Below are 26,210 nucleotides of genomic sequence, written 5' to 3' on the forward strand. Positions count from 1 at the left end.
ATAATTCAATGATGAGATTGTTTTTGACACAGTAGTCACAAATTCAAACTTTATGTATGCCTCTCATTTACAGATTTAGATAATATGTACTTTTTCTTACGGGACTTAAATCTTCCAGGACATTCTTCATAACACTGGTTACAGCTTCACCAGGAGGCTGTTTAAAACACTAAGTTAGTTGCTTGTGGAGGGGAGCAGATCAGTGTATTTCCCTGAATTTTCTTGGCCAGTCCTGGCATAAATGCCTTCAGCTGACCATGTGTAGATGGCAGCATTTACCTACTTCAGGTGATGGGGAAGATTAGTTCTCAGTGCTGGAATAAATGTTCTTAAAAAATAATATATATAAAATAGAAGGATAAAAACTAATGTTGTCCTAATGACTGAAATAAATTGTGTAAGTGAGCAGGAAAAGGATGCATATGCACCCCTGATGGCCTCCTTATGTTTGCTGGAAAGACAGCTATGGGGATGGCATTTTTTCTACAAAGAAAAAACCAAAACCACTGTCTGCCTTTGAGGGTTTGGCTATTTGGGCTAAAAAAAAAGGGCAGTGCTAGGTGTTGGTGGGTCCTAATGAGAAGCATGGCCTTGGGACCTTGCCCCTTGGCTGCCATGCCCATAGCAGTGGCTTGCCTTTCCCAGAAATATCATTGCTATCAGTTTGGGTCTCATCTGAGTCTTTTGTTGGTCTTCACTGTAAAAATCTCTCTGTATTCCCTCCAAACTGTTTTCACCTATTTTGAGGTTTGACTTTTGTATTAAACGGCTTTTTTTTTTGTTATTCAGTTTTAGTTTGAATAACAAATGTGAGTAATACAGAAATTCTTAAGAGATCTCTCTGTAGGATTTTTCTTATTTAGAAAAAAATCTTGCCACGAAGTCTGGCTTTTGGACAACTATGATGCAGTTTTTAGAAAGTAAATATGATATGGTACAGAGTTTGAATGTCTGGCAAACACTGCATAAGGCACCACTCTTCATTTTGCACCACTATGAAGACTTCTAAAGGAAGAATTCAAGTTGTGTTGCTATTTGTTTTTGACCTAGTTTATTCCTCAACTCTGTAACATGCTTATGATCTGTTAAACTACTATTATTTTTCTTCCTATCACCTTGTGCTAAGCAATCCATTGCAAGCAGTATTTCCTGTGCTTGTGGCACATGTGGCAGGCAAGGAGTTAAATGTGTGATGCTGTGAGAAATACTCTGTGGTGATTGTAGGGTCACCTTTTACTCTGGTAAGCTGTAGACTCAAACCTAGCCTAGGACAACACAGGTCAAAGTATGAAGCAATATTTATTGTGTGCTAGCAAGGATCACAGTTCAATATTCTAGCATCTGTAAATTCAGATAAAGAACATACAGTATAGACTGCCTCTGCCTCAAGGAGTTTGCAATATTAATAAAATAATCAGAGCAGAGTGCCCTGGGGAGAAAGCAAAAAGGAAATACCTAAGATTGAAAAAAAAATTATCTTCAAATTATTATTGTTGACTCATATTTCTGGTTATTATATTAAATATAAAATGAGAACAAAAACAATACCTGGAAACCCCACAGTGTCCAAAAGTACAAGGAATCTTACTCTACAGAGTTTTAGTATTATAAGATTTTTATAAGAGCCCATGACTTTGCAAGTTCTGTAGCCATAAGGATTGGCAGTGAAGCAGAGTAAAGTAATAAAAAGGCAAGGCGTGGAGCCAAATACTTCTGTTTGTAATTGTGGTGGTGATGTGCAGAGCAGCAGGAAGACCAAATCAAATGCAGATGCTTTTTGTATGAAATCTTGACTTTTATTGGTGGTAGTGCTCAAGGTGGTGTTGATACTGTAATATCCCTGAATAAAGGCTTAGGTTATCGTGCACATTTTGGATGGTTCTGTTCTGCAGTCTAAAGCTTCATTTTGGTTGCCCTCTCACTTTTCTCACTGAGGTCTCTACCAGGTTGGTCTTATCAACTGCTGGCAGTAACTGTTCAGCTAAACTGCTTCCTGAACTGTTGTAGAACTGTATTGTGGAGTGTTTTCCAGCATGGAGACAGGACCTGGTGTGCCTTCGTTGGTCCAGGCAGTGGTTTCTCCTGCTGCCTCCCTTCCAGCACTGCAGCATTTCCTTCCTAAGTTGCTTTTATTACCATTTAAGCCCTCTGTTTTTCAGACATGCAGGGAAACTTATTCTTTATTCTTTACTCTTCTTCATGCTTTTTTTTCCATATAATTTCTCCCAGTCTTCTTCTAAACTGAATCTCAGCTCTTTCAATATCACTCGGTTGGTGGGTCAAGTTTAATGATGATGGTCATCATTGCTCCTCTCTTCTGAGCTCTTTCCTTTGGATTTACACTGTTACTGGATTTCTACTCTGCAATTTGATCGAAGTTCTGTAGCTAATGTGAGCCTATGCATAGCAGAGCAGAAGGATTATTTCTTATGCCATACACATGGCACTCCTGATTTTATGCCCTAGCATGTTGTTTGCCTTTCCTGCAGCTGGGACATGTTATTGGCTTGTATTCAGATGGGAAGATCCCCTCTAATAGAAAGATGTGACATGTGGCTTTTCCCCTATATGCATGGTCTCCATCCCTGGAGGAAATCAGGTCTGGTTTATGCAGTTGGCTTTCTGCTTTTTTTATCTCCTTGTTGCTTAGGAACCTTGGCCTTAGCTGGCAATTAATCTGCCTACTTATATACAAATATATAAGATATAACAGTGATAGATATATATTAATGACAGTAGTGAGGTTAGGAAGGGACAGTGGTACAGCCAACAGAAGGAGATCCGTAGGATTTTGGAGAACTGTACCTTCTGTACAAGGGGACACGGGGGAATGACTTTATACTGAGAGAGGATAGATTTAGACTAGATACTAGGAAGAAGTTCTTCCTGTGAGGATGGTGGGGCCCTGGCACAGGTTGCCCAGAAGAGCTGTGTCTGCCCCATCCCTGGCACTGTTTAAGGCCAGGCTGGCTGGGGTTTGGAGCAACCTGGTCTAGTGGAAGGTGTCCCTGCCTATGGCAGGGGGTTGGAACTGAATAAGCTTTAAGGTTCCTTCCAACCTAAACCCTCCTGTGATTCTGTGGTACTGTTCTAGTAGCAGGAAGAGGAGGGAATGAATTGTGGGTGAAGTTGGGAGTGATAATTCAGGTGATCTTTTCTTCTCGTTTCCCTAAGAAAGTGTCAGACCCTGCAAATCCCACATTCCAGTGTGCAAATAGGTGAATACTCTGCCAAGGAAAGCAGCATTAGACTCCTCCCAGGTAAACCAGATTTAATTAATGTTGTTACATTCATAAACCCATAGTTATGTTAACCTGTTTATAACTGCGGATGCATTTTGAGCAAGCTACAAACAATGGAAGAGATGTCACAGCATTTCCCCAAAAAATGGGATATATTAGCACGTAGAAGTTGTACCGCTGCTGCCTCAGTCAGATGAGAACACAGATTGTACAAATTGTATGTCTAGCAAAATAATTGGTCCTCCTCCACTTGGTTCACATGGACTTTTGGCAGGGCTGAGACTGAAACTGAGATAAAAACTCTCATTTGCCAGCCAAGAAATAATCTCAGGAATGGGCACCTGGGGGTGGGGGAGCAGCCATTCCTGCGGGATACCACTTGGTATGAAGCTGGCAATGGGGATTAAACAGGTGGTCTCTGTTAAATACCAAAATAAATTTTACCTTCTGTTTGAAATCATCTTTCTGAGACTTTAGGCTTTGAGGATATTCAGTAGCTTTCAGCTTTGAGATATGTCACATTTCAAACTCCCACTGAAATAACTCAGTTATCCATCCCTCCTACTGAGATCTCCCTGCGGCTGGTCAAGGTTTGCTCTGAACTGTTAATTTGAGACCTTCTTCCTAACATATCAGAGAGGGTTAATGTTGACAGCTCTTTTTGGTTCAAAACGTGGCACTTAGCTTTACCTTACCATAACATTTTTGTTTTGAGGAGACTTTTTCCTAAAGTGTGTTTAACAGAACATTTTTTATTAAATATTTGTTTGTAAAATACCATTGTTAGCCTATGAACACTTACGCTGAAGCTCTCCAGCAGAGATTATTCTTTTGCTAATACATTCCTGGAAGGTGTCTCTTCCAGTTTCGTACAAATCTGTCTGTATTTGGAAGCATAAAGCCCAGTCCTACTAGACACACCTTTTCCAAACTGAACTTTTGTCCAGTGGATTATTAATTTAGTCCCATCAGTGGTTTCATACCCACTACATAAACTTAATATATTCTTTTCCACTTGGCTTGAAGAAGTGTGAGGTGATGTCTGGTCATGTGTTTAAGGTTATTGTTGACGGTTCTGGTGCACGCAAGCACATGGAAAGGTTTAAGAGCAGATGCTGCAATTACGGAATTACAAATGTACTTATTCTTGTTTTAAAGATGTGCATTGATGAATTATTAGGAATTATATTAACCTTTTTTTTACCTTTCTTTTAAACTGTACCCTGCAACTGCAGTGTATATTCCAATAGGCTCTGCTGAGAGGATGGCTCACCTTAAATCACTGCCCTGAATCCACTGAACTCTAAGGCTGTTTCTGCTAGCAAATGCAGTAACAACCTGTTTTTTTTTTTTGTCTTGTGCATCAGCTCTGTAGAAGTTATCTAGGTTATTGGAGCATTTGGCACTTGGCAAGCCTCACCAGGCCTTATGCCAAATAAGACACACAACATTTGTTGCTGTGGCATGTAAGTTGTACAAATAAGGTTTTTATGCCTACAGGAAAAAAGCACGTAAATTGAAATTCTTAGTCATCTTTCCTTAGTCACATTTTAGAGAAACGAGATGGTATCATAGCCATTGTACAGTGTTAGACAATTCACTGGGACCTATGGTAAGCGTGAAATAAATCTTTTTAGTTGGCCTTATTTTTTACAGGGTTGCTGTTTTCTGTCAGCAGATGACTAACATAACGACCCATTTTCTGTCATAGCTATTGAAGTCAATAGGTTTTACACCAGCAGGAATTTTGATGTAATTTAATTATGATTTCAATACCAGGAACTAAGCTCAAGTTTAGAAGAAAGACATTTAAGTGCTGCTCTGTTTCTGTGTAGCATGATGATATTATTTGTCAAACTAGTTATTGAATTTGTGGTGTTAATGAAGTTACTCTTAATAAGGTGCACTCACACATGTACTAAAAAATCAGAGGAGCTGAGCTGTCTGCATAACTGTCTACATAAGAAAGCTCTAGTTATGTGTGTATAACATAACTGAGTTATGTCTACATAGAATGAGTTAGCAAATTTGATAAGCTCTACTATATGAAGTGTAGTACAGAAAACGTAATTAGGAAGTGCTACTGAGGTTAGGAACTGTACAGTGAAAAAGTGCAGCATTTTATATGCTTTCTGTGATGATTTTATTATCATCATATACGGTGTATACAAATACAGCAATGTATTTGTAATGTTGTAGCTGTGTTTTAAGTTAGAGATCTACAGATACTGGAAATCACAGTTTGCAACACATTTCCTAATCTGCACAGTACACAGCTATTAAAAAGACACTATATACTGAGCCCAAGAGCTATAAGCTTAAAGTTCATCAATCGCTTACTGAAACACTATGGATAAATATGATTTTGAGTATCCTTGCATCTTCCTAATGATCTTTGATGTAGATCACACAGAATCACACAGATCACACAGAATGCAAAGTAAGTCATGACAATATGCTTCATAAGCTGTTTTCTAATGCTGTTCTGACATCCGTAGTATTTTACCAGGGACTATGAGAAATGTAGGAAAATACTTTTGTCTAACATTAATGGAAAAAGTATGTATTCATATGTGTCAAACTACTTTAAGTAATCATCTGTCAGTAGAAAATTAAGTTAGGATTCCTATTTGCATTTCTACTATTCATTAAATACATGTTCATCAACCTAAAAAAAAAAAGTTGGGGCAGCAGGTTCGGATTTATCAGAGGTGCCAACAGGACTTTCACACCCCAGGTATACAGCTCATATCTCTTGGGTTGTGGGAACACCCTGAGACCTCAAAATGCTGCCTGAAGGGGTATCATAGCTGTTAGACTCCACTGGTGAGTTTGATGGTCCCTTCTGCTTGGTTGGAGCCCACCACGTGCCCCAGTGCCCTGGAGTGCCATGCTGTGGGTTTGGGCTTGCCAAGCCCCACTGAGAAGCTTATTCTGCTTCATAAGGTTTTTCTTTGTAGAATATGATTTTTTTTTTCAGTTGCTTAGTTTTCTCTAAAGGCTAAGATAGGAAAAGTTTAAAAACTGACATAGGGTGTAATTACTGTAGGCCTCAGTTATGGCTTTGGTGCTCCCATACATAAAAGGTATTGCTGTCTGAAGCCTGCAGATTGTGCGGGAAATGAAAAGAGTTTGGTTTGCCTGGTTCCCTCCAGTTCTGGGTCAAACCAGAGTACTCAGAACTGTGGTCTCATCACTTCAGTACATACAGTTGAGCTTTTTTGAAACATCTTGCTTGCTGTGATCTGAAATTATGGCATAAAGGCCACAAAACTAATGTTGCTCTTAGTTACAAAGAATGGAGGAGGAATAATGTTGACTAAAAGTAGCTGGACAAAATTAATGCTGAAAACAACCTAAAATCTTAAATCTGCTTAATCTTGAACCTGCACCCATCTTTAACAATGTTCAAACAGTTTTAGACAGGAAGAAAGTTAATTTAACTAAGCATTCAACTATTAAACATAAATACAGACAGTCATTGTTTATTCTGAATTCATACAAGCTATTGTAGTCATTAGTAAACTTAATGCTTTGCAAAGCACACACTCCCCCTTATTTTACAATACCTACTGAAAGAAGTGGGTAGGCAGTAAATTTCTTCAAGTATAACCTATTGAAGAAAAGTACTTGCGAGCATTTATTGGTTTTAATTCCCCTCATGAAAGCAAACTGTTAATCATTTTTTTCTGTTTGCCTTTATATAATGTCATCTTCCATATGGCTTAGAATTCATGTTATGTCAGTACTCTAGTGTAAAGTAGATAGGTGGTGTGTCTCATGGTAGCTGGCTCTTGGTTTCCTTCACCTTATTATTTTCAGTGTATAAAATGGGTTAGAAAGTGTACTGCAATTGCAGCTGGATTATTACCCCAGAATCCTAGCAAGTTGCACCTGGTTTTTAGCAGAGCAGTAACTTCTCATGAAAACTTTCTGTTCATGCTGAAGCATGACTGTTGAAAGCAGGGCTGATGAACAGTAAATGACAGAGAAGAGTATCAAATGATTTTGATAGAGTATAAATTAATAAGTTCAAATATGGCATGACCAAGATATTTTTTCTGATTCTGAAATTTCTACATCGTCAATATAATGTAGTGATGCAGAAAATAAAGAGCAAGTGACATCAGAGTCACGCTTTCATCTTTGACTAGTGTGTTGTGAGACTTGATATTATTGAGGATAATTGCTGATGACTCAGTAGACTAAAGATGCAGGGATTCAGGGTGGTACATTGCTGCAAGCCAAGTGCTGGAAAAATTATTTATTAATCTCTCAGCTGTCTCCTGCTTGCTTCATACATCCTGAGCTTCAACATCCATCTTTCCCAGTGGAGAGAAATCACGAGGGTGAAGTGGATCATTCCGGTTGTAGTCAACTCAGGTGAACTTGTGAGTTCTGTACGCTAATAGCTATTTTGCATTTGCACAGAGGTTCAAAGTTAAAATAGCTTCTGGAGACATTCCCAGTTTGTTCAAGCCACATGGGACTGGTGGACAGCAGGGCCATAAAGGAACTGAGCTTTATAGAAGCAAGGCTGTGTGACTTAATTGTAACTTTTCAAATTAGTACATTCTTTCCTTACCATGAGAACTTGTTTTCTGTGGATGTGTTGCTTTGAAATTAATATCCATGACTTTTTTTCTAACAAATAAATAAACTGAATAAAGTTATCCAGCTTTTCAGCGTCACCCCTGTCTTGAGACTCTTCTGAGCATGAGCACAAGTTTGTCTTCTTGCTTGCCTGGTAGCAGCCCAGGCCCCAATTTGGATGTTCATTATTTTTGTGTGCATGTTTCTGTGGGCTGTTACTAAAAAGTCTGGAGTTTTACTGAGGCCTCAAGAGTGTGAGTTAGCAAAGACAATTAAAGCAGTAGTGGGTTCCATAGCTTGGTGAAGTCCTCTCTGTTGCATTAAAGGGGTAACGGACTGTAAAATATAAATACCACAGCTAGAAGAAAGGGACAGATTTTCTGTAGCATTTATTAATGTGAGGCAGACTGTGGGTTCTGGCAGTCTAGATGGGAGAACTGTAATGTTTCTTCTGGTTTTTCTCATTAATTTTGACAGTTTTGAGGGCCTTTCATTTCTGCACAAAGAGGTTTCAATTAACCCTTTAAACTTGCCTGTATCATAGGCTCATTTTGGTTCAAATACAATAGTCTGTGCAACACATGCAGAGAAAGGCATTAACCTTTCTGGAGTCTCTCAGGATTTGTTTTGGGGGTAACTAAAACCAGAATGTGCATCCAGTCATCAATTAGCATTACTACAAATATTTCTCCTTCATTTCTTTTTACTGTTGTTATTTTAGCGTGATTACTGTAATCATAACCCGTAACTTTCTCTCTGAAGCATAGGGCAAACACAGCATTTTGCACACCATTTAATGTTGGGGAATTGCCATGGCCTGTTGGAGAGCATATGCGAATTACTGGTTTTCAAGAAGTAAGAAAGTTGTGTGGTGTTTGGTGATACCTATGTAAGGAATATGCTTGAAAAAAATGTGGAAGTAATAGCTATCAGGAAGATGTTTTGAAAATACCAGCAATCTATAGTTCATAATCTTGAGAAATCTTTAGAGACAAAATACAACATCGGCAAATGGCACACAGAAGTGTGTTATTGATTCATAAAGGAAAGGTAGAGGTGACTTTAAATAGGCATTTAAATACTGTATTGAAAACACCGGGAATAAGCAGATAGAAACCACAAAGCCAAGGCAGTGTATCTGAAGTTACGAGAAATTTATATTAATATTTGTAAGTCAGGATGGCAACATAAATGCATTTTTTATGTTAAATGCATTTTTTTATGTTAAATGCACAGATAGTCAAAAGCAACCTCAAATATTTGTTTCTGTTTCAGAAGAGAATCTTCTGGCTATTTTAAATTTCTGCATCCTTAAGTTTCATTTTAATGAATTTCTGGTAATTTGCACAACTAATGCTAATGATGAGTTGAGAGCGTTAATGATGAGGCTGAGAACCAGGCTATGCATTTACTGTATTTATTCCCATTTCAAACTTTCCATTCCTTGCCTGTTTCATGATGAACTCACATTTATAGCTTGCTACCAAATGTAGCAGATGAAAATATTTCTACAGTACTGTAAAGAAAAGAACAGCACTTCATTATCTGTAGCTATCAAAAATCCCCTGGGGAAACTATTTCAGATTAAGTTGACCTGGAAGATTAAGACATTAAGAGTTACGAATATAATTGTAATTTAGGCTATAGTGTAGAGGAGGGACAGGTGTTTTCCAGCTTGTCAGGTGCTTAACTTTTGCCACACAATATTTGCAGAGGTTTTTACAATTTAGGACTTTCATTGTATCCATTATGTCTAATATAGATCATGTGGTTGTAAGTCACTAAATGCTGAATTCACACGGAATTTTCAAAAATGCTAATGATCTCCTCCACTTCTTTTTCGTTCCATTACACAGTAGTAACAGGTAGCAGTAATGGTATCTCTGTTTAATCATGGCTACAAAGCAGAAAGATTCAGATCTATTCAGATTCAGGTGGCGGTACAGGCTCAAGCTCTTGTGTGTTATTTGGTTTGTGACGATATCAGTTAAGATGCTCAGGAAAGCAAAATCAGTTTGCTAGTGGATTAACTGAGCCAGTTCTCAAAAAGTTTTTTGCTTTGGTTTGTTTCTTCAAAGGGTGTTTGAAGAAAAAGAACTGAGTAAATTGTGGAAAAACACTGCAAAACATTTAATGTATTCTGAACTTGTGTATGCCTGTATACACAGTTACCTAATAAATGGCGTAAAAGTTTAATAGGGTACACAAACTGGGATTCTATTTTGTTCTGTAAATAGAAAAGCTTGACAAACTTCTACCAGCTTGATTTTATATATATTTGGGAATTGGGAGGAAGTTTAGCTAGCTTTTTTCAATGTTATGGTCATCACTGTAGCAATAGACAGTGAATAAACTTTGACCATGTGGTAGTACATTTCCATGGTAGTTTTACAAATCTGAAGTTACTGTATGGTTATTTTCTCTTTCTGCTGCTTGCAAAACGTGGATTTTCATATTGTGGTGGTATATCATTTTTTAGATGATGTACCTCAGGATTCCAAAATGAGGATACTGTTTATCTTATCCCTTGAAATATTTTCAGTATTAATAGTAGATTCTACTTCTCTGTGCTGTAGTTTGGTCACTGAAATAACCAAAGGAATAACTGCGTTATACACACACTTCTGGGGGCTCTCTAGGGGCTGAGATTAAGACAGAGATTTCTTGTGAGATGTTTCTTTCTGCCCTTCATCATTAGTGTCCACACAGCTTTTGCATTATGTCACATTCTGACTGTGAAAATGAGGAATGGTGCAGGCTTAGGCCAGCAGCTGTATCTGCCATAAACTGCAGTATACCAGTCAAATCACCTTATTTCTCTGTCCCTTATTCTTTTTTTTTCCCCAGAGGGCAAATACAGTAATCATTTCTCTACTACAGAGATGTCTTTAAATCATGTTTCAGAAGTCTGCTGGAAGTTTGTAGTAGGCAACTATTGATAAATGAAGGATGCAACGTTATTAACTCCTTACAAATACTAAAATAGTGCTTTTCAAACTCTATGTTTCTAGATAGGTATTTATGTTTTCAATTATACACTCTTTCTAAACAGAGCATCCATATCTCTGCTTCCTATGCAATTACTTGTAGTAATAGTGTGCTGTAAAGGATACTATGATGTCTTTGAGGCATAATGCCCAGTTTGCCCTATCACCAACTGCTCATTATGAAATCACATTGCTAATGAAGTTGTCACCATTAAACCTATGAGCTAGCAGAGACTTCTGAGTCGTTGGCATGGAAGGAACAAATGAGACTGAGATTTGGGTATTTTGTATGGTGGTTGGGGAAACAGTCCTAAAAAGTGGGGGGGGGGGGGGGGGGGGGGGGGGGGGGGGGGGGGGGGGGGGGGGAGGGAGAGTGGGGGTATGGATATGCAGCATTACTTCCTAGACCTCTCCATGATGCCCAGGTTTGTTGCTGTGATTTTCTTGCTATGAGTCAATTTATTGCTTTCTTTAATATATTAATTTTTGCTTACCCTCTGTTACTATTTTCCTTCCCTTTAATATAATATAATTTCACTGTAAACCATTCCATTTTTGTCCTCAAAAAATTATTTTTTTCTTGATTGTTTGTCAAGCTATTGAAATGCTGCAATTGTCAACATACAATGAATGATCATTCTCTAATCTGTTCCACATGGATAGTGGGCCAGTCTGTACATCCAGTACACAGAAATTCTTGATTCAGTTAAAACCAGCAAGACTGATGCTGTTGCAGTTTAACATACAAGAGCACTTGGAAAAAACATGCAGTTCTTAAAAATCACATCACAGCATAAACACCCTATTGAAGACATGATGTACATAATCACCTATGAGGAACAGAGAAAAAAACTAAGGATAAATGCAAAGAAATTGAGCTTAGGTTCAATCTTCCAAAGAAAGAATTATATTTTTTGTCATGTCTTTTAAGGGTGCTTAACTGTGCAGAATTTCTGACTCTCTTATGGTTACATTTGAATTCTGATTTTTTTTTTTCCCTACGCTCTTTAGAAGGAAACTGGTGATTCTCAGCACTACTAAAATACTTCCCATATGTTTTTAAAAATCCAGAGGCTTGTAGTAATGACCAGTGGTGGTGAACTTTCAAAGGATCAAAGATTTGGCATGATCAGGATAAAAGCTGAAAAACCCAAGCGCTATAATGCAAGGGAAAGCTGAGTCACTTTAGTCAGGACATCAGAAGGCACCTAAGCAAGAAAAGTCTCTGGTTTCACTTGTGCTGGAAATACTATGAGAACTGTTCTTTTGTGGTGTTTCTGCTTCCCACCACACTGAAATTAAGATATGCAGAAATGCCAGTGTGTTTCTTTCTTCTTCTTTTCCTTGAAAGTTTACTAAGATTATAAAAACTCACTTAGTTTTGACTTGATTGAAGGGAGGCTTTGGTTTGGTCCTTTTTTATCTGGAGTAATCCAACTGGCCTTCCAAACAGCTGTGTTTGTATTATAGTTGTCAACTGCTGGTGATATTTCTGACTCAGTAATCAGTGCTTGCTTAGGACTACCTGCAATAAGACCACATTCTTCTAATGTTCTTTGGGAGCAGGTGGCTGTGAAGTGTCCCCAGGTCAGTTATGGGGTGTTAGTTACATAGAGAGGCTGCAGGACAGCATGGACCCTCAGGCATTAACCTCTATCCTCTCCTCCCAGACACCCTAGAAGTGTACTACACTAAAGCTAGAAAAAGAATAAAAGCATATCAGCCAATCCTTTGAGGAAGGAATTAACCACAGAAGCCAATAAATAAATTCACTCATGTGTTTATATATATATATATAGGTCTACAGTCTCTCTTTGCTCTTCTGTTAAGTTGAACACGTTGAAGTCAGCGAGAGATTGGCTGTGTTGCAAAACCATTAGTACTGGTTGAGATAGCTGTCATATAGCACTTGGATATTGATAGAGGATTTGGACTATTTTAAAGTTCTCATTATTGACTGTAGTGGCCAGAGAGTGTAACTTCATAAGTGGAGGTAGGTTCTACATATAAGAAAACATGTAGCAGATCTTTAGGAACCAATAAAAGTCAAAACTCTGAATTTACAGTCAAATAAAACACTTCATATCCATTATTAAGGAAGATGACTGTAAGAATCCCACATAAGCACACTGTTTAAGCTATTCCAGTGATTTCTGTGAATACTTCTTGCTTTTTGCTTTATTTTTCTTCAGTGCACAAGGTCATATATAAAGGTACCTTTTAATTAGTCTTTAATGCTTGGTTTTCTAAATTTTCTATATTAAATCCAAAGTCCAATGGCTTGGTAAAGAAATACCTAAAGAAAAGCGTGGGGAAAGCCTGGATGGTCATCTGGGTCTGCTGACCGCAGCCACAATGAGAAGGTCTGTCTGTGACCACATGAAAAAGACTTCTTGGCCACAAGTGGCCCGCGGCCACAGGGAGGGAAGCCCATCCCCAGCACTGCAGGAGCAGATGTGAAGCTGCTGCAGAAGAATAAGATGGGGTCATTTCCTGAAATTCGTAGGAAGATGCAAAAAATTTTTGAGTTTCTAGCCCTGCAGTTCCTTGGTAGCAGCCTCTAATGGTGGGGGGGGGAAGCAATTAGGCATTTTTAGAAAATTGCAGTGTTCTAAGTGTGAAACTAGAAAGTAAATTGGCCTCATGTGGTTTATTTGCTAAAATCTATTAGACTCATACAGGGTTTCTTCTCAGAAAGGTGTGCCACTATCAAGCCCTCATACCACTGCAAAACATCAGTTGATCTTCAATTCTACATCCTTAATTCCCTTCCACTCACAGAAAAATCCCTATGGTTTCTTAAGTGACTATAGCAATGCTGCTTCTACCATGGCACTGGGTAAGGAGCTTTTCTTCTGCTGTTTGGGCAGCCTTCAGTCAGGGGAATTGGATTTTTCCAGTTGTCCTGATCATAGAATCATAGGATATTGAATTGGAAGTGTCCTTAAAGATTATATAGTTCCACTCCCCCTGCCACAGGCAGTGATACCTTCCACTAGACCAGGTTGCTCAAGGCCCCATTCAACATGCTTTGAAACCAACCTTGAAGCTAACCTCCTTCCATACAACTACCCATCAGACCCATACTATCCATGTTAGGATTGACTGTTTCTTAAATGTCACACCTGTAGGTTTAACTGATTTATTTAATTTGTATGTGTGACATTCCCATCCTCAAACTGCTAATGCTTACTTAATGCTTACTTTTTCTTTTTTTCTTCCTTTTTTTTTTGTCTGGCATGGGAAAGAATGTTCTTACCAATTCAATCCATTTCTTATTACATGGCAGTAGACCTTATTTAATTAAGTGCAAAGTTATAAACTAAATGGTTCCCAAATGTATAACATTTTTTAGTATTTAGAAAAAAAAAAAAAGAAAAAAAAGAAGCCAAACCAAAAAAGAAAAACCTTATGAGCAAGTGTTTGCCAAGTGTTTGCATTGGTTTAGCAGGTGTTTGGAATAGGTTTTGTAGCTAGAATTACTGATAGATACAGAAGAATTAATGTCTTTACGAGGAAATTACACATTTTATCTGAGGAGGTGACACAGGACTGCATGTGTGCACATGGAGGGAATTCTTTACTATGAAAGTGGTGAGGCCCTGGCAGAGGTTGACCAGAGAAGCAGTGACTGCCCCATCCCTGGCAGTGTTCAAGGGCCAGGCTGGACAGGGCTTGGAGCAACCTGGTCTAATAGAATATATCCCTGCTTGTGGCAGGGGGTTGAAACTGGATGAGCTTTAAAGTCCCTTCCAACCCAAACCATTCCATGGTTCTATGTCCCAGCATCCACGGGTAGGCAGGGAAAGGATGGTTAGAGGAGTTCTGGTTCATGGCAAGGCCAAGCAGTGCTGCTGACTCACCACTTGAGGGACAGATGGATGGAGCTGTTCTGCAATCACTGCCCTCCTTGCCGTGCATAATACCCTGGGGGCAGTAGAGCATGAGGCTGTTGTACCCCATCTTCTGCTGCAGTAAACTGGTTGTGCTGGTACCCATAGTGGTTGTTTTTGTAAACTATGTGAATATTGGTTGAGCTACACATGTTATTTGTTTACCAGTGCTGGCAAACTCATGTGTATTTCGTTATGGTTTTGGTGGTGCAGGAAGGAAAAAACATGACTGCTTGTAGTATTTCTTATCATTTGCATTCCTTGTACCATTTTAATGTTTATATCTTATTTATTGTAAAGCTGGATTACTTTGTATTTCCATGTGTATGCTTATGTGTTTTGATGGGTGTTTTAAAAAGGGTGCTGTTGCTTTCTTAAATTAGCCAAGGTTTGAATAGTGCTTTCCTTAACCCAGTCTTAATTCCCTCTGTCACATGTGAGACCTTGCCTATCTTTAGAGAGCAGTAAATAATGTAGCACTTAAACAATTACTTTAAAATATTGATTTCAGAAAGAGCAGGAATGTCAAAATGGCTTGCTTCACCTTCAGAAAAACCTTTTTTTGTGTTCTGGCTTTTCAAACAACATAGTTGGCCCCCAAAGCCCCACTCAGTTTTTATTGCACCCCATCTTCCATGAACCAGTGCAGGCATTTGGAGACTGGGATAGGAGGTACCAATCATAGAATCATAGAATAGTTAGGGTTGGAAAGGACCTTAAGATCATCTAGTTCCAACCCCCCTATGTTCTGTCCTGGCTTTGCGGCCTTCTGTTGGTTGGCAGATGTAGTTGCTTTTGCTGTAGGAATGCTGTTATCATAGCTGCATGCACGTAACATGCCCAAGCAATAAATAATTGGTAATTGAAACAGCCTGAATTGTTTGCTTTACTTGCATTTGTATATCTGACCCTTCATTTTCCTATGCTGTGGGGTGCATAACAGCACATCATAACAAAGTCCGGAGTGACCCAACATGGGATATCTGAAAATATGAATGGTTTGCCTGAAGTGGAGGCAGTCAGCCTGGGAAGCACAGAGAGCATCTTTGCTTCTGACCTGGGACCAGGGAGCCACTAAGCATCAGGGACAAGCGCCTGGCTCCAGTGCTTATTTTGTTAATGGCTGTGTCAGGTTACCACGTGTGTCCCCTTCTGTGATATATGGTATGCCTGAGAGGAGTGAGTGCTGCAAATAAGTTTCTGAAGTTAATTTCTCTGTGCTGCTCTGGTGTTTATTCATCTGTTTCTGTGAGTATGCAGAGGCGCACAATTTGTCAGCCACACGTGTCTACTGACAGGCTAATAATGCTGTTTCCAACATTGCTGGGTTTTAATAAATATTCTACCCAGGTACTGATGCACCCCTAGCACAAATGGATAAATCATACTACATGTCTGCTAAAAGCAGTATTTGCAGCTCTCTCACTAAAGCAAGCCATTTCTTTTCAGTGCAGTATCATCTGGACTTTCCTGAAAAGTTAGATGTAACCACAGTAGGTACTGTGTTTCCAGACAATGCCTTATTGTCTGCACAGGCTGGATGCAGAGACCTTGCATACCTAGTTAGAATCAAGATTAAATTACCAGCCTTTTTGGCATTTTTATGTAAAATGTTCTTTATTATGGTCTTCTCATAGTTAAAGCATGAGTCATTTGCAAGCCATAATAGATTTTGGCTATGCTGCATGATGAAGTGTTCTGGATGCAGTGAAACATTTAATCAAGACTCCAGGCAGTGCAGCTCCCTATGGTCACCTTTAAAATAAAAAAGGGGAGTAGGCAAGGGCAGGAGGGAGAGAAAAAAGAAGTAAATTATGGCACCTTTTCTTTGCAGCACTAAGATGAATATTTGAGACAACACAAAAAAGTGACATCTTTTTAAATAATTATAAGAGCAGAGTATGCTTGATTTAGCTTAGATTTAAGGAAGAAATTCTTCACTATGAGGGTGAGGCCCTAGCATGGGTTGCCTGGAGAAGCTGTGAGTGCCCCATCCCTGGCAGTGCTCAAAGTGAGGCTGGAAGGGGTTTGGAGCAGCCTGGTCTAGTGGAAAGTGTCCCTGCCAATGGATTTTAACTCCATAAAAGTTACTTTGGGTTACAATACCGGAATTACAGCCCACAGATTAAAATTACTGGGAAATTCCAGAATTACATATAAATCTTATTAGTCATATTTCCATGCATATGGAGACTTAATGGAGAAAATTAAACATATTGACAAAATGCTTTGATCCCTAAGTTTCCAGCCAATTTCAAGGTTGGTTAGCAGTAGTAATTCCTGATTTTGTGAGGGGGAAAAAGAAATATCACTATAATCCTTCTTCTAAATGGGCTCAAACTGTTGTCTTTTGCTGGGTCAATATTTGGTCTGCACTGGGGGGACTGGAGTGGGCAGTTGTGTAGCACAGCACAGCTTTTACATCTTTTTTTTCCTTAAATTACTCTTGAGCTCAGGTATCAAAATTAAGTCTTGTGACCTGGTCTCCTTCTGTGGAGAGATCCTAAATGTCTAAGGGTATGGCTGACACATCTGTTTATTGCCTGTGTGCTTGTGCCTGTCACCTAAAATTAGGGACTTTGACTGTAATGTACTAGAAGGAGTTTAGATTATATTCACTACACTGATTTTTGTTCAAACGTGTTACCCCAAAGCTCAAAGATCAAGTGACTGCTGCTGCCTCTGGACATTCAAAGTGGGATTCTTAACAACTTTGTATTTCTATTTAGCAGGTTTGCTGGCCTGCAGCACCATAGACTAATGTGATTTTTATTGTACTAGCATGAACTGGGATTGTTTACCTCCTGGAAAACGAGATATTCATATGCCTCATTCAACCTCTCTAAGCAAAAAGAGAGCAAAAGCTATTGCCTTGTCCCATGGCATTTCTTTGTAAATGGGTTTTCCATCTTGTTGAAATTGTAAATATGCATGTAGTTCAGGTTTTCCACCTTTCTGAGCTCTGCTATTATTGGTTATTCAACTAATTCTAATATTTAAGTGGACTGGAACACCTCCCATATGAAGACAGGCTGAGAAAGTTGGGGCTGTTGAGCCTGGAGAAGAGAAGGCTGCGTGGAGACCTCATAGCAGCCTTCCAGTATCTGAAGGGGGCCTATAGGGATGCTGGTGAGGGACTCTTCATTAGGGACTGTAGTGACAGGACAAGGGGCAGTGGGTTAAAACTTAAACAGGGGAAGTTTAGATTTGATATAAGGAAGAAATTCTTTCCTATAAGGGTGGAGAGGCACTGGAATGGGTTGCCCAGGGAGGTAGTGAATGCTCCATCACTGGCATCCTTGTTCAAGGCCAGGTTGGATGAAGCCTTGGGTGATATGGTTTAATGTGAGGTGTCCCTGGCCATGGCAGGAGGGGTTGGAACTAGATGATCTTAAGGTCCTTTCCAACCCTAACTATTCTATGATGCTATGATTTTTCACCCCTATGCTTACTGTTTCCCAGTATTTTATTAGAGCAAGGTGGGAAACTGGTTCAGGATAGCCTGTGGGCTTTTAGCATTATTAGAAACTATTTTAGAGATATTCTAGGAGTATCAAGATATATATATTAAGTATTTTTCTTCTTTTCTTCTGGAAATGCACTTTTGCTTGCTTGCACTCGTGCTACTTAATCTTTCTGTTCCTTTGCCTTCACAGTTTGCAGGACCAGTGCATGCGTGATTCTTCAAAGCACTTAGTATAACCGTAATTTCACTGATGCAAGTAGCCGATATGATTACTCACATCAATAAAGAAGGAATCTACCCATACATTTGTGTTTCCTAGCATTAGCAAAGCATTGTTTGCTGGATGAACAAAAAAGCCAAAGTGGTACAGGTAGGAGAAAAATTACAAGTGTTGGCCAGGTTCTTCAGTTAGCTACATGGATGTGATAAATTAATAGTTGATTTTTTCTCTTTTATCAACATGACTGATATTATTTAGAATGTTTATCAAGGGATGGGGAATAGAATCCTTTCATTTTGATTCTGTTAAAATTGATAGCACACTACTGCAGTCTCCAGCAAAAAATAAGCTCCTTAATTCTTTTTTCTTTTTATTTTAATATGAAGGATCATATGATGACTTAAGCATAAACAGAAGTCTTCAGGAAAGCATGTGCCAATGCTGCCTGTAGACTATTAGATGGTATCTCGAGAGAGGCAGTGAACGTAATGGCAGTAAGCAAAGGGAACAAGAATGACTCAACAACGTAGAAATTAAAAGTTGTCATCTTTCCACTCTCTTTGATCTTTTAATCAAATAGCTGTAGCGTTTGAAGAAGTATTGAACACATGAGACATCTGGGAACTCCTTTCTTAGGTCGTGTTCTATCTAGAGATCTGTGATCGAGCATGTAATGCAGATAGGGTGGCTGAAAGCAAGAATTTCTGGGGCTTTTGGGGCTCCCAGTGAAACTTGCTGCTGCCACGTGAGCTCATTCAGGTTTTCTGTGGCATCTTTTTTTCCTCTTATTTTCATTTGGTAGATGTAAGAATTTGAGAAAAGTATTCTGTCTATAAACCTTCCTCACCTTGAAATAAAAGAAAAATAAATGTTAATAGGTGTAATAAGCCAGAGGGATAGGTTCTGGCCAAATGAGCCCATTGGTTTATAGAAGGCGTTATGATTGGATAGACTTTGGCATGTTGCCTTCCAGTGCAATGTTTTATTTCACATACCTTTGTAGCTCATAAACCCAGTATGATTGGTCACTAAAATAATTCCTTGTTCCAGAATAAAACTCTCATATTAAGCTTTTATGTTTATGGAATTTGTCTAGCCTGTTCAGTAATAATTGCCTGGGGTACTAGTATTTTTGAAGAGGATTGGTTCTTTTCTAAGAAATTAAACTATCTTTTAACAACTGCTTAATTCAACAAATTATTTTGGCTAAGAATTGATTACTCAAGTGCAAACTAATTTTGGCTAACCAGAAAAAAAAAATCTTTTTTTCTTGATTTCCATCAGAATTGAGTTTCTCCTCCTCCCTAACCCCTACCCCGAATAAATGTTTTCAGAACCATGTGCAAAGTATGAAGCTATTGAAGACTTTACACTGCAGCATCACTCTTTTAAAAGAGTCTCTTTCACCTACAGTCTTCACAAATGCCATCAGTTACTTCAAAGAGGGCATTTTCTAATTTCTTCAAAGTAAAGACAACATTTTGAAACAACAGCGAGTTGCCCAGTGACTTCTTGTGTTCAGGTTCATACTTAAATGGATACTGTATGCTTTATGAAGTGAGGTCCTGGTATGGTTCCTGAAATTTGTTAAGACCTGAAGTTTGTTTGAATGGAGAAAAGAACTTGTATTTTTCTTATATCCACATTTAAAGTAAATTAAGTCAAAACTGTTTGATGTGTGTGCTGCCCTGCCTCAATCTGTTCTGAATTTTTTTATGAAGAAAAAACCACAAGAGGCTAATTTGAGCAGCAAATAAGAATCTTAACAAGATCGAGGTAATTAATACGTCCTCTGCTTTACAAATATCCATGACAGCAGGCTGAACAATCATAGTCTCGCAAATGAGGATAGGTTGACCATCTGTAACAGTGGCAGGGGTGTGATGGTTTTGTGAGAACAAGAAATTGGATTCAGACATGGGGAAATCTGTAGTATTGTTTGATTTGCTACTTTTGCTAATCTCTGTGGTCTGTTGTTTGTATTTTTGTATCTTAGTTTAATATAGATTGAAACAAACATGGACACACAAAAAAACCCCTCGTATAACAACAGTTTACATAGAAGTTGGTCTGGAAAATGATTGTGTTTACTTTAAAGGCATAGTAAATAAGCAACATGTATCTTTCTGCAGAACCTTACTTTTCAGTCTTTTTTTTAGATGATTTAAATGTGAGGGGAAAGCATTATATTAGAAATGTACAAAAATACAGTGATTTTGTGGAGGTTTACATGCACATGGATAAAACAAGCTTTCTGGTTTTTGGTTTGTTGTTTTTTTTAATTCCCCTTGAACAAATAAAGCAAGGCAATATTTTGAATCTATTCATCAGTTTTCCATCACAGTCTTTACAGATTTAAGAAGTGTCTGAGACTATTTATATTCCCATGGCTTCTGCAGAAGTTCCAGGCTCTTCAAGGGAGCAAAGGCCTCATCAGTGCCTGGACCACCAGAGAGTCACACTGACTGATGGTTTTGAGGTCAGGCAAAAATACTGCCTATACTGCATGGTTTTGGAGAAGGGAGTGGTGGTTATCACTTTCCATGTAGTCTGGGCATGTTGCTTCATAGAGTAGTACAGACGTTGTGACCTAATGGTTCCTTCCTGTTCTAGGGACTGAGGTTTGGACAAATCCCTTAAGGACACTGTCTTTCTTCCTGTGGCATATTTCAGGTTTACAGGTCTTTATTTATTCTTGTATTGATTTTTCTCAAGTCCTTCTCAGAGATGTATTACTTGAGTGAAATTTCTGCAAACGGGCTGATCTCAGGATCTCATTTCTTAGGTTTGCAACACTCTATAAGCTGAAGTAATAACAGAAGTAAAAAGACAACTCTACACAGGGAAACCAGTTAGACTTAGCAAGCAATGAATTATGAAGGAATATGCGTTATCTAAGCCCTATGGACAAATAGTAAATCACAGTGTGAATGCTTGCTAAAAATATTGTGGTCTCTTTCTAAAAAATTCTCTCCCTTATTTGAGAATTTCTTATTTTTACAGCATCTAGAGCAAGTCTTCAGTATAAAATACAGTGGCTTTTTTCACTTGTGAGCTGATTTTTCAGGATAAAATTACTTCTTCTATTATTATTCTTTTTTTTTTTTTTTTTTTTTTTTTTTCCTCCAGTTCACAGTTCTCTGGAATCTGACTTCATAATTAATTTATTTTGTCCCACAGCCGTTAGCCATCTGTATTCTTGGGTTCTGGCTACCTTACATTGTGTAAGCTGTAGGCAATGCACAGCTCCTAATCTGAACCCCCCAAAAGTTGTCATATATTTTTCATATGATTTTTACAAAGGGTAGCCTCTTATCCTGACAATGGGTTCTGGTGGTGAAATGTCACCTGCATCTGAAACACTAGCTGTGCGTGACACATATGGTATGAATAAATAAATTGTAGAGTTGTGCAGCTGGTTTACCTTGACACCGTATCTGGGGAAATGCTACACTTAGAGCAGAAAAGCACACATAATTTGCTGTGCCAGCTCATGGGGCAGGACCCACTTGCAAAATCCTTCCTCTGTCATTTCTACTGTGTCTCTTCCATTTCTGTGGTTAATTGTCACCCAGATGCATCAGTCACCATAAAAACTTTTTTTTTCCTTTGAGAGTTTGTGTCTGGTTAGTTAGTTGTCAAATCACTGCTTGTGATGCTCCGGTCAGCACTTCTTTGATTTCTGTTGTCAGGGATTTGAATTTAACAATAAAACTTTCTGGGTTAATCTGTCTCAGGCTATGAAGTGTTTTTGTGTGTCATTCGTGAGCAGTCAGAGGAATTAGAGATGGTATCAATACATAATGGTCTTCTATAAAAGACCATGTAAGTCTGATAGGACCAGCGTTTTGTCTGCACTTCTAACAGATCTATCTGTAATATTAATGTAATATTTCCTCTGTTTTTAAAGTTCTCTTTACTGTTGTGGGAAAGTTCTGGCAGGCTGACTGTAACAGTAACCTACTGTGGGCAGAAATACTGAACACAAACTGAAAAAAAATGAAAATAAGCATGCTAACTTACTCGAGGTGACTGAGGATGGCTTAGATCTCTGGGTGGAAGGTGTCTCCCCGTGTGGTGTATACACTGACCAGTGTAGCCATAAGTTGTTCATGACAGTCCACATCTCTCCACCCTCTGAAGAACTCCTGTTGGAGGAAAAGTGTTTATCAGGGAAACAACCAAGCTCCTTGCAGCCTTCTCTGCATTAGAAACATCCTCTGAGGCAAAAGAGATGGGTGTGCTATGATCAAATATACTCTCAGAGTATTTATGGATCTACAGCAATTTATATTTTCAGGATGCTTAATGAAGGAGAATAGCATGCATATCAAATCTGTTCCATCACAAAGTCTAGCACTGGTGAAAATGTTAGGCTTTCCAAACCAGCTGGCTTTGGGAGGAGGACAAAAAGATGGAGGACCCCTCAGGATGTGGTCTCAGGAAGCCCAAGGAGGACCAATGGCTCTAGGGTGCAACCAGTGAGAGCTCTGGGAAAGATACAGCTAATGAGCCTGGGTGACTCAATTACTCTACAGGGACAGCCAAACCTTCATCACCAAACTGCTTATCTTAGGATCATCTCATTGATCAAGTCAGAATGGCTTGCCAATTGGTGGTCTGTATGAAAACAGTATGAAAAAAGAAAATATTATGGGAGGTGACTGAAAAGAATAGAAATTATAGATTTCAGATCAGCAGAAATGTCTGTGTGGATTATATCCAGAGCAATCTTATCCACATATTTTCAGCTAAGTGCAGGGAGATCCCTTGTGGGTAATGGCATGGTGGGTACTGTAGGATACATAACATTTTGCCTGTCAATCTAGGTATCTTTTTTAAGTCATCCATACCTTTCCCTACCTTCCTGTGCAACCGCTTTAATTACCTTTCTCTCTTCCCTGTAGAGCAATAAAGACAGACTTCCTTCAGCTCCTCAGTTTTCTCGTTAGGTCTTCAGATTTTGGTGGCCATTTAATACTTTAGGTCCAAAACAAGCCTTCTTTCTGCATGGTGAATGTAAGCCAGCTGTGTCCTCTCTTTCTTTCTTTTTTGCAATGTTACCTGCCATACGCAGCAACAAAGCAAAACAGAGCTTTTTGAATTAGCATCAGCAGGGCAGCAATCTTGCTTGTGAAAAGATAGGAATAAAGGGCACAAAACAACTTTTAAGGAGCTATCACTACTATTTGAAAAAGCATACAGATATTGTGCGTGAAAAGAACTTCAGTTGAAGCATTCATGTGTAAGGAGATGCTAGTGGGTGCTTCTAAAGTAACGTTTATGTTTGCATTTAGAGTGAGAAAGAAAAGCCTAAAGAGCAAGGGTGTTTTTTCCTCCCTCAGAACGGAGGGTTGCCAATATATAAACATTTCAGGGAGAATTTTACACCACCTCATCGTTATGTCAGGCAGCATTTTATGGTTGAATGATCTCCTGCCCTGGGACTTGGCAGCTATACTCCAGGGGACAACTTTGAGGATTAGAGTGACAGTCTATCTGTGGATCTTTTCCAATATAAACTAGACTAGGACAATTTAAAATCAGTTCTTATCATCAAGTCAAATTATTTATGTTAGAGGCTTTCCTATGAGTATTTTATAAGAACGTGGAATTTTAATATCCAGAGGGACTTTTCCTATTGTTGGTTTGATTTTGGAATGTTCTAATTCATGTGATTAAGAACAATTTACCTGATTTCTTTCAAAATTATGTGATTTGTAACATTTAGGTCCAATCAGTGTCTAATTCACAGTGTTCACACAACTTTTTCCTATTCCTGCTTTTTACAGGTGGAAATAACACTTCAGGATATCAATGACAACCCACCAGTATTCCCCACAGATATGCTTGATCTCACTGTAGAAGAGAATATAGGAGATGGATCGAAAATATTGCAGCTGACAGCCATGGATGCTGATGAGGTGGGAGTGTGATTTCGTATTTGAGTATCTGTACTAAAAATGCTATTCTGAAAATACGTGGTTTTACCTGTTCCCTTGTTGCCATTGTGAGAGCTTGGCCTTGGAAGTCATTGTAGTCATGCTTTGAACTGCAGCTGGCCTGTTCACAAAACTGTGACTCACGGCGTCAGGCAGAGGCAAACACACACAAGCAAGTGTGATAAATACTCTGTTACTTGAAGGCTACTCATGGGTTTGCATATCATGAGTTAACATTTTCCTAACATCCCTTAATGAGCAGTTCTACTAATAGCAAAAAGTCATAGAGTCATAGAATGGTTTAGTTTGGAAGAGATTCTGAAGCTCATCCGGTTCCAATCCCCTGTCACAAGCAGGAGCACCTTCCACTAGACCAGGTTGCTCCAAGCTCCATCCAACCTGGCCTTGAACAGTGCCACGGATGGGGCAGCCACAGCTTCTCTGGGTACCCTCGTAGTAAAGAATTTCTTCCTAACATCTAAGCTGAATATACTCTGTCAGTCTAAAGCCATTCCCCCTCGTCCTATCACTACATGCCCTTGTAAAAATACCCCGCATTTTAGATGATTTTCTTGTTTTCAGTTTCATCATACACTGTACTTGATGACTTGGCGAAGGTGCTGGGATTCCCACCTTGGGATAAAGATATATTGACATTCAGTTTAAGGCCACAGCTTGAGATCTAAACTAGGTTGTATTTGAGCCAAATTTCAATGTGTGTAATAAAACCAATATCAGAGGAGCCTTGGAGAGCAGGAAAGCTTTTGATAATGCTTGCTCACCCTTGGATTAGAACTATTTAATATCAATATTACCCTTTCCTAAAGAAGGATTTATTTCACTAAAAAGAAGGTGAAATAAATAATAGTAAAATATGTGCTCTGTACATGAACCTATTTGCAAAATAGTTTTGCCTCCTTAGATTCGTTACTGTGAGGATGCTCCAACCAAAGAGCTGTTAAGAAACTGGCAAAAACCTTTGAGCAACTGATGTTAAACAGTTGGCCAGCCGGCTTAGTGAGGGGATATTGCAGTCTTGTATGCATCAGGCAAATATATACACATATAATTTGAAGTATTCATTTCTTATGGAAAGTAAGTTACAAGAATGTTAATCATATTGTTTCATTCACTTGAACTGATTCTTTCCACTGGGGAAAGGCCTAAAAAATCAATATGAACATGCAAAGAAGTTTGTGTTGTCATTAAAATATAGGGTTACACTTGACAACAACAAGCAATTCTTGCATTCAAATAATAACGTAATTCAACCTCCTCAAGAGAATTTTATTTCTGACCTATTTTGTATTAGCTTGGTTAGTTGTCCTGTGATTGTTAATTGATGTACTTAATCTTACTGCTACAGAGGGAACCACTGGAGCACCCCCAGGAATGGTACTAATGTAATCATGAGCGTTTTGTCCTTCTCTTTATTTTCTGGTAGCAGCCTGACAGACAGACAAGAAAGATGGTTTTAGAAAGGTGCATATCTGTAACAAAAATTCAAGCTGCTTGTATTCAGATTTGGAAGTAAACATTGAGCTACCACGCTCTGCTATGATGTGGTAAACAGATATCTAAGATTTTAGCAATATTATGCTCCAGCCTCTTCTTAACCATTACTAAAATGCACCTCATATTTTATTCATTCTGAAGCAGTCTACACAGTGGGAATTGATTTGTTACCTTAGAAATCAGTTGAGCTTTTTATAAAAAGGAATTATTTCAGTTTCCCTACCAGAACATTTGTAACTCAAAGAACTTTACGAAGAGTCCAAGGTTTTTTAGCAGTGCGCAGTTTAGGGTTGAGAGCCTTACTTTTTCTTTCACACAATATTCTTGTGACATTACCTTTTTCTGGCTTCCT

General features: G+C 38.7%; 1 protein-coding gene across 1 annotated transcript in view; it reads left to right on the forward strand.

The window, feature by feature from the left end:
* FAT4 (FAT atypical cadherin 4) overlaps positions 1-26,210 on the forward strand; it is a 139,206-nt gene that overhangs the window by 45,309 nt on the left and 67,687 nt on the right. The window contains exon 2 of the mRNA XM_034063071.1: positions 24,194-24,325. Within this exon, the coding sequence (XP_033918962.1) occupies positions 24,194-24,325 (132 nt within the window). The remainder of the gene's footprint in view (positions 1-24,193; positions 24,326-26,210) is intronic.

Source organism: Melopsittacus undulatus, chromosome 5, assembly GCF_012275295.1.
Source record: "Melopsittacus undulatus isolate bMelUnd1 chromosome 5, bMelUnd1.mat.Z, whole genome shotgun sequence".
Lineage (NCBI taxonomy): Eukaryota > Metazoa > Chordata > Aves > Psittaciformes > Psittaculidae > Melopsittacus > Melopsittacus undulatus.